General features: G+C 41.3%; 1 protein-coding gene across 2 annotated transcripts in view; it reads right to left on the reverse strand.

The window, feature by feature from the left end:
* Positions 1–14,943, reverse strand: part of ero1b (endoplasmic reticulum oxidoreductase 1 beta) — an 81,172-nt gene that overhangs the window by 18,184 nt on the left and 48,045 nt on the right. For both annotated transcript variants that reach the window (XM_072251059.1, XM_072251060.1), the window contains exons 10-12: positions 14,409–14,435; positions 12,661–12,753; positions 1,551–1,797 (exon numbers count right to left, since the gene is read on the reverse strand). In XM_072251059.1, coding sequence (XP_072107160.1) covers positions 1,551–1,797; positions 12,661–12,753; positions 14,409–14,435 — 367 coding nt within the window. The remainder of the gene's footprint in view (positions 1–1,550; positions 1,798–12,660; positions 12,754–14,408; positions 14,436–14,943) is intronic.

Consider the following 14,943-nt stretch of genomic DNA (forward strand, 5'->3'; position numbering starts at 1 on the left):
AATTACTGTACTCACTGCAACAAGGCATCACAAGTATCAAAAGACACAATAAATTAAAAAACAAGCAGCAATTGAATTCAAAATTAAAGAGGTCGAAGAAAACTTGTCGGTCATTTTATCAAACAAGTTATTTCATAGAAATACAAAGCACAGGCAGAGGTAAGCAAGAAAATTGATGAGGAAAGCATGGTGGACGTGGTTTACATTGAAGATCAGAATGGATTTTGACAAGGTTCTAAATGATAGGCTGGTCCAGAAGGTTAAAGGTATGTTGGGAAACTGGATCCAAAATTGGTTTGGTGATATGAGGCAAAGGACAGTGGTAGATGAGTCCAGGTTAGAAGTCCATAAAAAAGATGGAGGACTGCAGGGAATGATGCTGGGATCTTTGTTGTTTGCAATATAAATACCTTGGATGAGAACATTGTAAGTTTTCATCAGACAACACAAAAATTGGTAGCCCAGGGGTATCATTTTTCAACATACATGGTGGGATAACATGAATGACATATTTGAATTTGGAGAAAATTAGAAGTGCAGTTTATGACCCTTCCATTAAGTTTGAAAAAACTTGGAGGCCATTCATTCAGCATTTTCATTTGATGTAATTTGATCATTTCCAAACTTGTTTTATCTCTCTGTACTGTTGTTGGAGGGGAATGGAGTCGTCGACACTAAGGTTTTCTTCTTTTCCATTTTTAAGCTGTTAGTTTTGCCCAAGTCTTTTAGTTTAGTTGATTAATTTTGTTTTTCTTTGGGAATGGGGTTTTTTTTTGGTTTTCTTTTTTTTCTTTTTCATGATTTTTTTTCAGTTTTTTTTTTGATTTGTATTATCCGTTGTCAGTTCTACATGATTGGGAGCTTTGTTAACTTATACTATTTGATTTTACAATTACTTTTTTTAAGTGTAACAATATATCTCCTACTATTTGTATTATTGCTATGTTTTGTTTCTATATTTTGATATTAATAAAAAGATTGAAAAAGAAAAGAATGACATGGTGGGACAACATAAATGTTAGGAATAAGTTGTCTGATGTGGAGGTACAGGCATTTACAATCACAATGTTTAAAAAATATTTGGACAGGTTTCAGCCCTTTGCGTAAATGCTGCCTGGCCTGCTGAGTTCGTCCAACATTTTGTGTGTGTCTTGGCCAAAAAACGGACTCTTTGTTCCTTTCTTCAGATGCTCCCAGACCTGGAGTGAGTGTGTGAGTGTCTGACATGTTTGGCATGGATGAGCTGGTCCAAAGGGGACCGTTTCTGTGCTCTATGATTCTATAATTTTAATTAAATCAAAAACAACCAAAGAAAAACCAGAGGTCTTTCTGCACGTCTACATTCGGGGGATTGTACGAAATCTAAAAAAGACCAATGGAAACAGCCAAGTATGCATCGTATATAACCCATCTTCTATACACACAGACTCAAACATTAAAATTTCAACCAAATTAAAGTGGTTACTGAAAACTGATCAATGACTGTTCTAGATTCAAGAACTTTAAGCAAAATCATGCACAATATATCAAAGTTTAAGCATTTTTCTTACTTGGTTTCATTGAGGACCTCCAGCAGCTGCTTTTTGGTAATTGCATCTTCCGTTGAATTTCCAGTGTACAAGTCCACAATTGAACGCTCAAAGTACAAAGCTACTTTCGACAAAGCTCTCAGTTGAATCAAGTATAAAAAATAAAGGTTTTTCAACCTTCTTGGACCTTCTCCTTTTGTTTCAGCAGGGTGAAACCGAAATCGAAATTCTTCCAAATTTGGTCCCCATCTCGTTCTTCCCCACCCATCTGAAAAAAAACAGGTCAAATTATAATTGAAGTAACATATTTAAAAGTGATGTGCAATACTGAAATAACCTGTAGTACCCTGGACTAACAAACACATACAATTTTGCTGTATATGGACAACCATCTGGTAAAGGGTAATGATTCAAATTCAGATTCATCGCACGATAATCAAAGCATACAGTGAAATGTGTTATTTGCGTTAACAACCAACACACCTATGAATATGCCGGGGGTCAGTCCACAAGTACCGCCACACATTCCAGCACCAATGCAGCATGACAACAATGTTCAGCACAACAACACAATTTGCAACAACAATGTAAACACAATCCAGCAGATCTTCCTACTGGATCTGCAAGGGATCTCTCAAAGCTAATGATTTTGTGACATAACAGAAACAAAAACTTCATTTTGTGCTTTGTAAAGTGAATGAAGTATTGCTAATTCATGCAGAAACCTGTTGCAGTATATGATTTCAACTTACACTTTGCAACATCAAAAGATTTATCTTTTTCTTTTGCCTTTTTTCTTGGACTTCTATAAATTACTTGGAACTAGTCCACAAAAGGGAAATTGATGTGAACAAATTAACATCCAAAGAGTTAGCAAATTCCCAGCCCCATAAACCCACAGCCAAGATAAAAGGCCAACCATGCATCTTAAATAGAACCTTTTTTGGGTGTATTTTCATGACCACAAAGTGCCTGGATTGGAAACAACATCTCCACCTCATTGACAATCAATACTGGCGCACCACAGGTATGGGTGCTTAGCCCACTATTCTACTCTCTTTACACCTACGACTGTGGAGTTAGGCATAGCTCAAATGTCACCTATAAATTTGCTGATGATACAACCATTGTTGGCAGAATCTCGTGACGATGAGAGGGCATAAAGGAGTGGAATATATCAGGTAGTTGAGTGGTGTCAAAGCAACAACCTTGCACTCAACGTTAGCAAGGCCAAAGTGTTCCAACGGGATGGTTTGCACCTAAACTCGAGGGGGACTAACATCCTTGCGGGTAGATTTGCTAGTGCTGCTCCTGGGGGTTTAAACTAGATTTTTTGGGGAGGGGAACCAGAGTGTTAGAGCAGATACTGAGGTGGAGGAAGATAAAGATCATACGAGAACTGCAAGTATAGTGCATGAAGTAAAGCCAGATCTAACGTATAAAGAGGCTTTGAGGAAAGAAACAGAATAAAGGGTGTAAAGGTAGTAAGGTAGAAGGGCTGAAATGTGTGTACCTCAATGCAAGAAGCATCAGGAACAAATGTGATGAACTGACAGCTTGGATACATACATGGAATTATGATGTAGTGGCCATTACAGAGACTTGGCTAGCACCAGGGCAGGAATGGATTCTCAATATTCCTGAATTTCAGTGCTTTAAAAGGGATGGGGGCGGGAGGGGAGGAGGGTAGCATTACTGGTCAGGGATACTATTGCAGCTACAGAAAGGGTGTGTAATGTAGCAGGATACTCTTAAGTCAGTATGGATAGAAGTCAGGAACAGGAAGGGAGCAATTACTCAATTGGGAGTGTTCTATCGGCCCCCTGGTAGCAGCAGAGATATCGAGGAGCAGATTGGGAGGCAGATTTTGGAAAGGTGCAAAAATAACAGGATTGCTATCATGGGTGACTTTAACCTCCCTAACACTGATTGGCATCTGATTAGTTCCAAGGGTTTAGACAGGACAGAGTTTAAGTGTGTCCAGGACGGATTCCTGTCACAGTATGTTGACAGGCCGACAAGGGGGAATGCCATACTAGATCTAGTACTAGGTAATGAACCGGGTCAGGTCACAGATCTTTCAGTGGGTGAGCATCTGGGGGACAGTGACCACCGCTCCCTGGCCTTTAACATTATCATGGAAAAGGATAGAATCAGAGAGGACTGGAAAATTTTTAAATTGGGGAAGGGCAAATTATGAGGCTGTAAGACGAGAACTTGCAAGTGTGAATTGGAAAGATGTTTTTGCAGGGAAATGTACTATGGACATGTGGTCGATGTTTAGGGATCTCTTGCAGGATGTTAGGGATAAATTTGTCCCGGTGAGGAAGATAAAGAATGGTAGGGTGAAGGAACCATGGGTGACAAGTGAGGTGGAGAATCTAGTCAGGTGGAAGAAGGCAGCATACATGAGGTTTAGGAAGCAAGGATCAGATGGGTCTATTGAGGAATATAGGGTAGCAAGAAAGGAGCTTAAGAAGGGGCTGAGGACAGCAAGAAGGGGGCATGAGAAGGCCTTGGCGAGTAAGGTAAAGGAAAACCTCAAGGCATTCTTCAATTATGTGAAGCACAAAAGGATGACAGGAGTGAAGATAGGACCAATTAGAGATAAAGGTGGGAAGATGTGCCTGGAGGCTGTGGAAGTGAGTGAGGTCCTCAATGAATACTTCTCTTCGGTATTCACCAATGAGAGGGAACTTGATGATGGTGAGGACAATATGAGTGAGGTTGGTGTTCTGGAGCATGTTGATATTAAGGGAGAAGAGGTGTTGGAGTTGTTAAAATACATTAGGACGGAGAAGTCCCCAGGGCCGACGGAATATTCCCCAGGCTGCTCCACGAGGCGAGGGAAGACATTGCTGAGCCTCTGGCTAGGATCTTTATGTCCTCGTTGTCCACGGGAGTAGTACCGGAAGATTGGAGGGAGGTGAATGTTGTCCCCTTGTTCAAAAAAGGTAGTAGGGATAGTCCAGGTAATTATAAACCAGTGAGCCTTACGTCTGTGGAGGGAAAGCTGTTGGAAAAGATTCTTAGAGATAGGATCTATGGGCATTTAGAGAATCATGGCCTGATCAGGGACAGTCAGCAGGGCTTTGTGAAGGGCAGATTGTGTCCAACAAGCCTGATAGAGTTCTTTGAGGTGACCAGGCACATAGATGAGGGTAGTGCAGTGGAAATGATCTACATGGATTTTAGTAAGGCATTTGACAAGGTTCCACATGGTAGGCTTATTCAGAAAGTCAGAAGGCATGGGATCCAGGGAAGTTTGACCAGGTGGATCCAGAATTGGCTTGCCTGCAAAAAGCAGAGGGTCTTGGTGGAGGGAGTACCTACGGATTGGAGGGTTGTGACTAGTGGTATCCCACAGGGATCGATTCTGGGACCTCTACTTGTTATTTTTATTAACAGCCTGGATGAGGGGGTAGAAGGGTGGGTTGGCAAGTTTGCAGATGACACAAAGGTTGGTGTTGTGGATAGTGTAGAGGATTGTTGAAGATTGCAGACAGACATTGATAGGATGCAGAAGTGGGCTGAGAAGTGGCAGATGGAGTTCAACTCAGAGAAGTGTGAGGTGGTACACTTTGGAAGGACAAACTCCAAAGCAGAGTACAAAGTAAATGGCAGGATACTTGCAACACACACAAAAAATGCTAGTGAACGCAGAAGGCCAGGCAGCATCTATAGGAAGAGATTCAGTTGACATTTCGGGCAGAGACCCTTTGTCAGGACTAACTGAAAGAAGAGATAGTAAGAGATTTGAAAGTGAGAGGGGGAGGGGGAGGTCCAAAATGATAGGAGAGGACAGGAGTGGGAGGGATGGAGCCAAGAGCTGGAAAGTTGACTGGCAAAAGGGATACAAGGCTGGAGAAGAGAGAGGATCATGGGACAGGAGGCTGAGGGAGAAAGAAAGGGGGAGGGAGGGGAAAAAAAAACCAGAGGATGGCCAAGGAGTTATAGTGAGAGGGACAAAAAGAGAGGGAAAAAAGGGGTAAAGAAAAAAAAAAGGGATGGGGTACGAAGGGGATGTCCAGTCCCTATATACCTCCATCCCCCACCAGGAAGGTCTCAAAGCTCTCACTTCCTTTTGGATTCCAGACCTAACCAGTTCCCCTCTACCACCACTCTCCTCCGCCTAGCGGAATTAGTACTTACTCTTAATAATTTCTTCTTTGGCTCCTCCCACTTCCTCCAAACTAAAGGTGTAGCATGGGCACCCGAATGGGTCCCTGCTATGCCTGCCTTTTTGTCGGCTTTGTGGAACAATCCATGTTCCAAGCCTATACTGGTATCTGTTCCCCACTTTTCCTTTGCTACACTGATGACTGCATTGGTGCTGCTTCCTGCACGCATGCTGAGCTTGTTGACTTCATTAGCTTTGCCTCCAACTTTCACCCTGCCCTCAAGTTTACCTGGTCCATTTCTGACACCTCCCTCCCCTTTCTTGATCTTTCTGTCTCTATCTCTGGAGACAGCTTATCTACTGATGTCTACTATAAGCCTATGGACTCTCACAGCTACCTGGACTATTCCTCTTCCCACCCTGTCTCTTGCAAAAATGCCATCCCCTTCTCGCAATTCCTCTGTTTCCGCCACATCTGCTTTCAGGATGAGGCTTTTCATTCCAGGATGAAGGAGATGTCCTCCTTTTTTAAAGAAACGGGCTTCCCTTCCTCCACCATCAACTCTACACTCAAACACATCTCTCCCATTTCACACACATCTGCTCTCACTCCATCCTCCTGCCACCCCACTAGGAATAGGGTTCCCCTTGTCCTTACCTACCACCCCACCAGCCTCCAGGTCCAACATATAATTCTCTGTAACTTCTGCCACCTCCAACGGGATCCCACCACTAAGCACATCTTTCCCTTCCCCCCCACTTCTGCTTTCCACAGGGATTGCTCTCTACGCAACTCCCTTGTCCATTCGTCCCCCCCATCCCTTTCCACCGATCTCCCTCCCGGCACTTATCCTTGTAGGCAGAACAAGTGCTACACATGCCCTTACACATCCTCCCTCACCACCATTCAGTCCTTCCAGGTAAGGCGACACTTCACCTGAGAGTCGGCTGGGGTGATATACTGCGTCTGGTGCTCCCAATGCGGCCTTCTATATATTGCTGAGACCCGACGCAGGCTGGGAGACATTTCGCTGAACACCTACGCTCTTTTCGCCAGAGAAAGCAGGATCTCCCAGTGGCCACACATTTTAATTCCACGTCCCATTCCCATTCTGATATGTCTATCCACAGCCTCCTCTACTGTCAAGATGAAGCCACACTCAGGTTGGAGGAACAACACCTTATATTCCGTCTGGGTAGCCTCCAATCTGATAGCATGAACATCGACTTCTCTAACTTCTGTTAATGACTCACCTCCCCTTCGTACCCCATCCCTTATTTATTATTATTATATTTTTTTTCTTTCCCCTTTTTCTCCCTCTGTCCCTCTCACTATAACTCCTTGCCCATCCTCTGGGTCCCCCCCCTTCTTTCTCTCTAGGCCTCCTGTCCCATGATCCTCCCCCTTCTCCAGCCTCGTATCCCTTTTGACAATCAACTTTCCAAGCTCTTAGCTCCATCCCTCCCCCTCCTGTCTTCTCCTATCATTTCGGACCTCCCCCTCCCACTTTCAAATCTCTTACTATCTCTTCTTTCAGTTAGTCCTGACGAAGGGTCTCGGCCCGAAACGTCCACTGTACCTCTTCCTAGAGATGCTGCCTGGCCTGCTGCGTTCACCAGTACTTTTTGTGTGTGTTGCTTGAATTTTCAGCATCTACAGATTTCCTCGTGGCAGGATACTTGGAAGTGTGGAGAAGCAGAGGGATCTGGGGGTACATGTCCACAGATCCCTGAAGGTTGCCTCACAGGTAGATAGGGTAGTTAAGAAAGCTTATGGGGTGTTAGCTGTCATAAGTTGAGGGATAGAGCTTAAGAGTCGCGAGGTAATGATGCAGCTCTATAAAACTCTGGTTAGGCTACACTTGGAGTACTGTGTCCATTTCTGGTCGCCTCACAAGGATGTGGAAGCATTGGAAAGGATACAGAGGAGATTTACCAGGATGCTGCCTGGTTTAAAGAGTATGCATTATGATCAGAGATTAAGGGAGCTGGGGCTTTACTCTCTGGACAGGAGGAGGATGAGAGGAGATATGACAGAGGTATACAAGATATTAAGAGGAATAGATAGAGTGGGCAGCCAGTGCCTCTTCCCCAGGGCACCACTGCTCAATACAAGAGGACATGGCTTTAAGGTAAGAGGTGGGAAGTTCAAGGGGGATATTAGAGGAAAGTTTTTTTACTCGGAGAGTGGTTGGTGCGTAGAATGCACTGCCTGAGCCAGTGGTGGAGGCTGATACACTAGTGAAGTTTAAGAGACTACTAGACAGGTATATGGAGGAATTTAAGTTGGGGGGGGTTATATGGGAGTCAGGGTTTAATGGTCGGCACAACATTGTGGGCCAAAGGGCCTGTACTGTGCTGTACTGTTCTATGCTATATAGAGTTGATTGTGGACTTCAGAAAGCACAAAATGAGGGAACACAAACTAATCCTCATAAGGGGAAATCAGAAGTGGAGAGAATGAGCAATTTCAAGTTACTGGATGTCAATATCTCTGAGGGTCTAATCTGGTTGCAACATATTGATTAGTGCCAGTCACTCTTGAATTCAATTTAAAATTGTACATCGTTACTAGTTGACAAAGGAGAGACTGTCTAAAATGTTTCCTAATGTTGCTAGTCAGTGTGATAGATGTAAAACCAAGACAGCTACATTGACACACATGTTTTGGTCGTATTCTGTATTGAAACATTTTTGGAAATTTATTTTGTCTACAATTTCTAAAGTTTTAAAAATTAATTTACAACCTAATAAATTGACAGTTTTGTTTGGTATAATCCCTCAATATATTCATGGTATTTCTCTATCAGACCAACATGTAATTGCATTTGTTACATTATTGGCCAGAAGGGCTATTTTGTTGAAATGGAAAGATGCTTCTGCTCCTAGTTTGATACAACGGTTCTCTCAGGTGATGCTGTCTTAGTTTGGAGAAAATCAGAAGTCAAACTTTTGATCCTCGATTTGATTTCGAGAAAAGGTGGGGTTCATTTGCCCGCTACTACCATCTAATTTGGATTAATTAATATGGTTTCCTTCCGATTTTTGTTTAAATGGATTTGAGTTAGTGGATTGATGTTTTTCTTTTATGGAAGCTTGTATGACGTAGAGCTCCGGGGTTGTGATCCCAATGGGGTTTCTTCCCCCTGGGTTTTTTTTAAAAGTTAGTAGGGGTTCTTTTTTTCCCTTCAAAAAAAAATTCTTAACACTTTATTTTTTCTCATTATTATTGATATATTGCTTAGCTTTGTTAATCAGTTATTTGCTAATTTACTTCTTCATTGTACATATTGACTTGATTACATTAATGTATCTTTTGTTGATCTTTAATAATACCTAATTAAAAAGATTTTAAAAATGAAAATGAAACATATTGATTCAACTATAAAGACAAGACAAGACAGCGGCTATATTTCATTAATAGTCTGAGGAGATTTGGCTTGTCACCCAAAACACTCAAACATCTTCAGATGTTTCCCAGACTGTGGAGGGCATTCTGACTGGCTGCATCACTGTCTGGTATTGGGGGGAGGGGGGAGGGGCAACAGCACAAGATCGAAGTTGCAGGTCGTTGTAAAATTAGGCAGCTGCATCATGGGTACATGCCTCCATGGTATTCAAAGCATCAAGGAGCAGTGCCTCAGGAAGGTGGCATCCACCATTAAGGACCCCCACCATCCAGGACATTCCACCTTCTCATTGTTATTGCCAGGAAGGAGGTACAGAAGCCTGAAGGCACACACTCAGTGATTCAGAAACCTTTGCCTCCTCTTCCCCTCTGCCATTCGATTTCTAAATGGACACTGAACTCATGAACACTATTTCACTATTGTTATATCTGTTTTTGGACTACTTATTTCATTTAACTATTTAATATAAATATATTTACCTACTATAATTCAGTTTTCCCCCTATATTTACCACGCATTTCATTGTAATGCTGCCACAAAGTTAACAAATTTCACGACATATGTGGTCAGACTAAACCCAATTCTGATGTAGCTGTTCGTAGTTTATTCGTCTGTTGAGTCCAATCCTACTAATCACACATGTATCTTGAATTTGCATAGATCAAAAACAAGGTCACAATAAAACAAGAGCTGTTATATTTTTAGCTACCCACAAGTAGCTGAGATTGAGAATTCCAAAGATTCACTACACTCTGAGCAGGAACTCCAAGAATATTTTACTAATTAGTGTAACATCACTTGATTAGATAATTCTCCCATACCAGTTTAGCCTGCGTTAATGTCTTTTGGACTGCCTCCAATTGTACGGTAAGTGAACTGAGTTGGTTTTGAATGTAGAATTCTTATTTTTCATGTATTTTTACTGTAGTTTAACTTTCCTATGTTGACATAATTTTATGTAATCACCTGTACGTGTGTAATTGTTCAGTGAATTTTTTCAGTAGTTGTAGCACACCAGTCCAGGTGCCAAGGCACCCAATGCTACCCCAGCACCGATGCCTTCCCTCCTTCCTCCTCCAGTTCAACATGTGGATGAACAACACAGGCTACATCCCCTCCTTGCTCTGCACCTACCTCCCACATACCAACTGCTATCGTCTCAAGCTTCACCTTCCCCAGCCCTCACCTTCCACCAAACTCCCTAGTCATCTTAGACTCACTTTCAATACTGAGCAGGCGAGAAGGGCTCTGGGGAAACTCAGACACGGCAAAGCACTGGGACAGAAATAGCGTGAACCCCAATGTCCTGAAAGAGTGTGCAGGGTAGCTGTATGAAGTTCTACAGTGCATTTTCAATCGGAATCTCAGCCTGGAAAGGGGTCACTGGCGACTGTATGGAAAACATGTGTGGTCCCAGTAGCCTAGAAAGGTCAACCACTCAGTGGCCCGTACTTCACATATCATGAAGACCCTAGAGAGACTGGTCCTAGCTCACTTCCGACCCATGGTCAAATCAGCCCTCCATCCACTGCGGTTTGCCTATCAGGAGCATGTTGGAGTTGACGTCGCTGTCACCTACCTGCTGAACAGAGCCTACTCCCATTTGGATAAGCACAGCAGCACTATGAGGATCATGTTTTTTGATTTCTCAAGTGCCTTCAATACCATACAGCCTTCATTGCTGGGGGGGGGGGGGGGGGGGCAGAAGCTCCAATCAATGAAGGTTGGCACTTCCACTGAATCCTGGATAATGGACTACCTGACTGGTAAACCACTGTTTGTGCAGCTTCAGACCTGTATGTCAGACATGGCTATAAGCAGCACTGGGGCCCCACAGGCGACTGTATTGGCTCCCTCTTGTTTACCCTCTATACCTTGAACTTCAGTTATGAGACTGAGTACAGTTATCTGCAGAAATTCTCTGATGTCTCAACAATAGTTGGGTGTATAAAGGGAGGTCGGGAGGATGAATACAGGGCCCTGGTCCAGGACTTTGTCAAATGGTGCAAGTTGAATCATCTGCAGCTCAACATCAGTAATACAAAAGAGACCGTGATGGACTTCAGGAAGATGAAGCCTGTACTGCTCCCTGTTACTATTGGTGGTGGGGACATGAATGTGGTGAGGACCTACAAGTACCTGGGTGTGCACCTGGATGTCAGACTTGAGTGAAGCAGCAACACAGAGGCTGTGTACAAGAAGGGCCAGAGTCATCTCTACTTCCTGAGGAGACTGAGGTCCTTAGAAGTATGCAGGCCTCTCCTTCACATGTTCTACCAGTCTGTTGTCACCATTACAATCTTCTATCTGGTGGTGTGCTGGGACAATGGCACCTACATGGGTGATGCTAACAGGCTCATAAACTGATTAGAATCGAATGCTCTGTTATAGACATCAAACTGGACACACTGGAGGCTGTGGTAGAACAAAGGACCCTACGGAAAATTCTAGCAATTTTGGACAATATTTCTCACCCTCTGCACGCCACCTTGGCTAAACAGAGGAGCACTTTTAGTTATAGACTAAGACAACTGCACTGCTCCAAAGAGCGCTACATGAGGTCATTCTTACCCTCGGCTATTAGGCTCTATAATAAGACAACCTAAGGCTGGGGAAGTGATGACCCCCCTCCTGTGAAACTGCTTAAGGTAACTTACTTTTTATTCTTTCTTACTTATCTTCTAACATTTGTGCATCTGTGCACTTGTAATGCTACTGTGACATTGTAATTCCCTTTGTGATCAATAAGTATCGATCTCCAGCTGATTTAGTAATTTTTTTTCTCTATAGCCTGTGTCATGCCACTGATCCCGACTATTTTATAGGTTATTTCTTACCACTTGATTTGTCTTGTTAACTCTCTAGTCTGAGCTATTTTTTTTTTAGGATATGATGACAAATAGAGTTGTATTGTACACACATTTTGACAATAAATCTTTTATATTTTTTGTTCTTTTAAAACTGAATAAACAGCCATAACCACCAAGTTTATGCCTCGTTCTTGACTTCTGAATGAAGAAACTTTAGATCACAAAAATCACCAGATTCAACATGGACCATTGTGATTCGTTCACCTGTCTGTAGCCAGAATCACCAGAAATTACAGAAGAATATACTGTAATAGTCTCACTCTACCTTACCACCCAGGATCAAATAGCAGTGCTACACTGAATACCCAAGGCATTCTTGGTTTATAAACATGAGAAATTCTGCAGATGGTGGAAATCCAAAGCAACACACACAATCAAAGCAAGTTATGACCAAGTCAGATTAAACATGACCTGAACTTCAATGATTCCATTGATCTGCCAATGTAAATTAAGCAAGCTCAAAAATATTGATGTGAACTCTTTGTAAGTTGATTTTTCCGCTCGTCATTTTATTATGTATATAATTTAAGCCACTGCTCATGAACTGAATGGGGAAAGAAAATTGGAGGCATTTTTACAATTAATATGAAAGTACATCTAGCAACGTAATCCAGCCAGGGTAAACAGGCACAGTGTGAAAATAACATGTTGCATAATACAATGCCTTAATTAAATAACTCTAACATGTAATATTTCAAAAGCTTTTTGTTAAGCAAAATATCCATACATACCATCCAGGAGATACTTGGCACAGAGGTGTATATTAATACTGGCATGGAGTCCAGAAATTAACCTGTAAAATACTCTCTTTTCAAGACAAAGACCTAGAAAAAAAATTAAACAGAGAAGTTATATATGAGACTTTATAATGCAGAAAAATATGAAGTTGTATTTTATCAATGTACCGATCGAACATCACATTAAATAACACAACTTCAGCTGATATTCTTCCACAAACTACTCCGAAGAGTTCTTAAAAGGGAAATTGGGAAATTTCAAATGCAGATAAAAATACCCACATCTTTTGTAATATATTAATAATGTTAAATTATAAATATCAAAGTACATCCAAAACTTTATCATTTACTTTGGTAGCCTGCTATTATTGAGCCGTCTTTCTGACTATGATGAGTGCTACTCATACTGAAGTCTGAAAGCACCTGACCCTCCAAACAGAATGATGAGCCACTTGTATGGCTTTGATAATTTTCAACATGATACTTGATGCTCTAAACTATTTAGCAGTCATTAAAACTAGTCTGGTATGTACCCTAAGGATTTATTAATAATTTCTTCATGTCCAAAATAGTATTTCCTGCCAGCCAATCTATTTTTTTCCCCCTCATAACACCCATAAGGAAACCCACGACATCATTCTGCACTGGAAGCAATGGCCTTCATAGTGGAGATAACATCTCACTAATTGCAGGTTACCCAAGTGAGTACTAATATCTATGACCTACCTGAAGGTTTGTGAGTTATTGTAATTATTTGGAAAACAAAACTGGACACTGAATTTTATTTATAGCAGGATAAACACTGATGATCATATGATTATTAATCAAATTATTCTGTCCTGAAGATGGGTCTTGGCCCAAAACGTCAGCTGTTTACTCTTTTCCATAGATGCTACCTGGCCTGCTGAATTCCTCCAGCATTTTGTGTGCATTGCTAAGCAAATTATGTCATGTTTTATACGGAGTATTTCAGACATATTATAAAGTTTTACCCAGAGAGCTCTGACCCATCTTGATATTTGAAATTTCACTAGCTATTAGACTTAGGAAATTCTACAAACCATCTATAAAGTTTCCACAAGAAAATTTGTAACTTAATCTTACTGCAAAGTTCCAGAGGCATTTCTGTGAACCAAGAAAACAAGCCTTTGAAGTTATAAATGGATAACAGAAGGTAGTTTCAATTGACATGCCCATCATCCAATCTACTTTCTCCTCAAAACACCCAAATATGAGTTTAGATATGAAGAGATTATTAATATATCCTTTGATAATTTCTTCATGAAGAAATTATGATCAAAAGATAAGCTTGTCGTCACAGTCAAGCAACAGTTGAACGATGAAGGTTCAGTGCTACACAAAACATTTAGTAATCAGAAAAGTTAACCACCTTTTAATTTACATTTCTATCATGATGGTGAAACAGTTTGACCTAACCTGTTCTAAACAACCATCACTTGTTGGATTTTTCACACGATTCTAAATTCATATACTGTAGGTGTGAGGGTAGCATGGCGGTGAACATAATGCTATTACAGCGCCAACTAAGCTGCTGTCTGTGAGGAGTATAGTGTCCCTGTGACCACATAGGCTTTCTCTGGGTGCTTCAGTTTCCTCCCTAATTCCAAAGACTTGCGGGTTAGAAATTGGTCACATGCTGGCATGGGTTTATCAGGCCAGAAAGGCCTGTTCTCTTGTTACATCTCTAAATTAAAAATAATATACTCTGTAAAAGTCATTACCTTCCAACCAATTGTAGAAGGATTCACCTGCAACACAAATAAATCACAATTAAACTTAGCACTACATCAATACATTACACTATATCTCAGATATTTTTCCTTCACTCCCAAAGACATGAATAAATGCTTGACAGTATGACTTTGCTCACACTATTTTAACTCTTCAAATCTTATTAATTATGGTCATGGTCACACGCAAACTTGAATGAAAAGCAGGCCCATCGTTATGGGCCATTAACAGAAAAATGTAAACAGTCCTGACTTAATAGGAATGCATGCATCTTCCAGCAACAACCATTATGCGACAACCCTAATTTTCTATAACTGGCTGATTTCTGGTCCACTTTTGTATTTCCAACACCTTATGCAGCTTTAATGGGAGTTCTCAATGTCCTTCAATGAATTTTACAACATTCATTTGAAAATTGTTAAAGATACAAAATAACCATATTTGGTTCACTGTTATTCACTGGAGTTAGTACTTAAAAATTATAAAGGAGAATGCTAATAGACTCCTGTTTTGTAGAGAAACTTC

The sequence above is a fragment of the Mobula birostris genome, chromosome 2, assembly GCF_030028105.1.
Source record: "Mobula birostris isolate sMobBir1 chromosome 2, sMobBir1.hap1, whole genome shotgun sequence".
Classification (NCBI taxonomy): domain Eukaryota; kingdom Metazoa; phylum Chordata; class Chondrichthyes; order Myliobatiformes; family Myliobatidae; genus Mobula; species Mobula birostris.